The sequence below is a fragment of the Nothobranchius furzeri genome, chromosome 8, assembly GCF_043380555.1.
Source record: "Nothobranchius furzeri strain GRZ-AD chromosome 8, NfurGRZ-RIMD1, whole genome shotgun sequence".
NCBI classification, from domain to species: Eukaryota; Metazoa; Chordata; class Actinopteri; order Cyprinodontiformes; family Nothobranchiidae; genus Nothobranchius; species Nothobranchius furzeri.
This window is the reverse complement of record NC_091748.1, coordinates 77,850,670-77,853,169: the sequence shown is the minus strand read 5'-3', so window position 1 is coordinate 77,853,169 and position 2,500 is coordinate 77,850,670. Positions and strand designations below refer to the sequence as shown.

The 2,500-nt window shown below is 51.2% G+C and overlaps 1 protein-coding gene across 1 annotated transcript in view; it reads right to left on the bottom strand.

Annotated features, from left to right (window-relative positions):
• Positions 1 to 2,280: 2,280 nt before the first annotated feature.
• Positions 2,281 to 2,500, bottom strand: part of zc3h3 (zinc finger CCCH-type containing 3) — a 95,655-nt gene continuing 95,435 nt past the window's right edge. Inside the window, exon 12 of the mRNA XM_070554349.1 lies at positions 2,281 to 2,500. Coding sequence (XP_070410450.1) covers positions 2,469 to 2,500 — 32 coding nt within the window. The 3' untranslated portion in view covers positions 2,281 to 2,468.

Sequence of the window (2,500 nt, the reverse complement as noted above, 5' to 3'; positions counted from 1 at the left end):
TATTAGAACCTGCTTTAAGAGTAGAAACCAGAGAGAAGTGTTTTCAGACATGATTTTAAAGCGGTGATTGAAGGCGCCTGGCTAACCGGGAGGGGCAGAGTTCAGGAGAAAAGGCCCTTTCACCGCGGGTCTTGCAACGCAGCTCAGGAACAGCGAGGAGGAGCTGATCTCAGACCTGCAGGCACAAGGAGGGCGGTGGGGTGGAGCAACACACCCAGGTAGGAAGGGGCGTGACCTTTCAAAGACTTAAAAATTAAAACATTTTTTAAAATCAATCCTGAACTGAACCGGCCACCAGTGGAGAGGCTGGAGAATCTGCGTCACGTGGTTTGTTCTGTTAGAACGGGCAAAGAAACGTGCTGCTGCTGTCTGAAGCAGCTGGAGTCTGGACAGAGCAGCTTAGACAGACAGACAACCTTTATTTATAAAGGCCGGGGTTGGAATAGTCCAGCTGGGATGTAACAAAGGCGTGGACCACAGGTGACGATTATTCAGGATAGGCGTGAATTTGGAAATGTGCCAACTTCAAGATGGCTGCCGGACTGCAGGCACACAGCTGGGCAGGTCCCATGTATCTGCTGAAAACGTCATCTGAAGAGCAGACTGAGGCCATCAACGTCCTGCTCTGCTGTGTGGATAACTTTATCTACACTCCCAAGAAAAAGCCAGAACGTAACCGCCCACCCAACAAAATGCAGCCACCACTTCCTGTTCTGGACAGGCCAGGCCTCCACCAGGGGAACCGAAACGGGCTGCCGCAGGAAGACCACTCTTGGCTTATTTTAATCTTTTGCTGATTCTTCTCCAGGCTGGTGATGTTGAACCAAATCCTGGGCCTCAACCTAACTAAATTAGCCTCGTAGCTAGCTGGAGCACTCCCAGCTTCTGCTGGGCTTCTCCTGCTGGCTGGACCACCTCCATCTCCTAAACTGCAAAAATGATACGTTTCTTGTATTTATTCAGCACCATTCACCTACTCACACAGTGGTGGTGATGAGCTATGTCGTAGCTACAGCTGCCACCGGCCCCTCCGACCACCATCAGCAGGTAAGGAGGGTCTTGTCCAAAGACAACAGTGACAGACTGAGGGGGGCTCGAACCTGCAACCCCCTGCAACAGTCTCTCACCCAAAAAGTTAAAGGGGCTGCAGGTGGTTCATTAGAGTTGTGGTTACCATGGAGACTAATAAGCAAATACGGTTACCGTGGTGGGTGAGATCTGATGTCCCCAGCTGGTCTGCGGTCACCCTGGGATCGTGCTTCCTCCTGCCTTCTCTCAACCATCCAGGGACACGAACCAGCCAGCGGACCCTCGTCTTTCCGACTGACCAGCAGATGTTCCCCAGGTGAGGCTGGGGAACATCTGCTGCACGAATGTAAAATGGTAAATGACCTGTATTCGTTTAGCGCCTTTTCAGGGTTCTGAAGCCCCCGAGGTGCTTCGCAGCACAATCAGCCATTCACACGCTGGGGTGTGTTCCCTTTCCATCAGGGCTGGCCCTCCCCCCACCAGTACAGGTCCAGGGTCAGGAACATCTCAGCGTTTACGTTCTTCGGACATCTTTATGTGGCGACGGCACGAAACTGCTCTTTGTGTACACAATTCAGACCAATACAACTGATTCTCCACTACTGGTTACCTCGGTGACTAATGTGCTACAGGTAGCAGTATTAACATTTCTACAGACCATGGCTCTCCTTGTGCTTTTACATGTTTGGTCTGAGTTGAGATTGGAAGAACGTTGAAGCTGGAATGTTGGGCAGCAGCTGGACTGGGTACTCTCAGAAGGTTCTGATCTAGAAAAGATTCCTAAATGAGGTAAAGTCGGTGAGGATTTGTGTTCACAGTCACAGAAAATACGTCGAAATTTAAGATCCGAACAACTTTGCTTTAAGTAGTTATGTGATTTTCTTCCGTAGAACACTCTCGATGTGTCAGGCATGTAACTACGTCCGTAATGCCCGGGCCGGAGCTGAGGGTGTCTACAGGACATTTTGAGATGCTTGAGGGTAACATGTTGATTCTGCCTGAATGAGGCTCCGGCGTTGATGGAAGCTTCAGAGCTGCTGCGTCCATCTGCAGGGACTCACAAACCCACGGCGGCCGGTCGGGGTGAAGTCACCGCGCTCATGTGTCGCCTCCGCTGCTTCTGTCACCACCTCCCCGATGAACGCCTCCACAAACACGCTGGGATCATGTGACACCCCCAGAAACACACGCACAGCCCATAAACATGGTCACGGCGCCGGTCACACACGACAAAGAGGCAGGGAAGCAACGCAGGGGCTGAGCCTTTATTGACCTTTTTCTAAACTTACACATAAAACAGAATAAAACACAACTGTTCATTCCTCTAAAACGGGCTTCAGATAAAAGGAAAGCAGTTTCAGTCCCAGAAGGACGGACAGAGGCACGAGCGTCCAAACAAACCTGGAACGACGGGACGAGGCGCTCGAGTCCTGTCGCTCTCACAGACGAGGTTTGATCTGCAGCTTTTTCT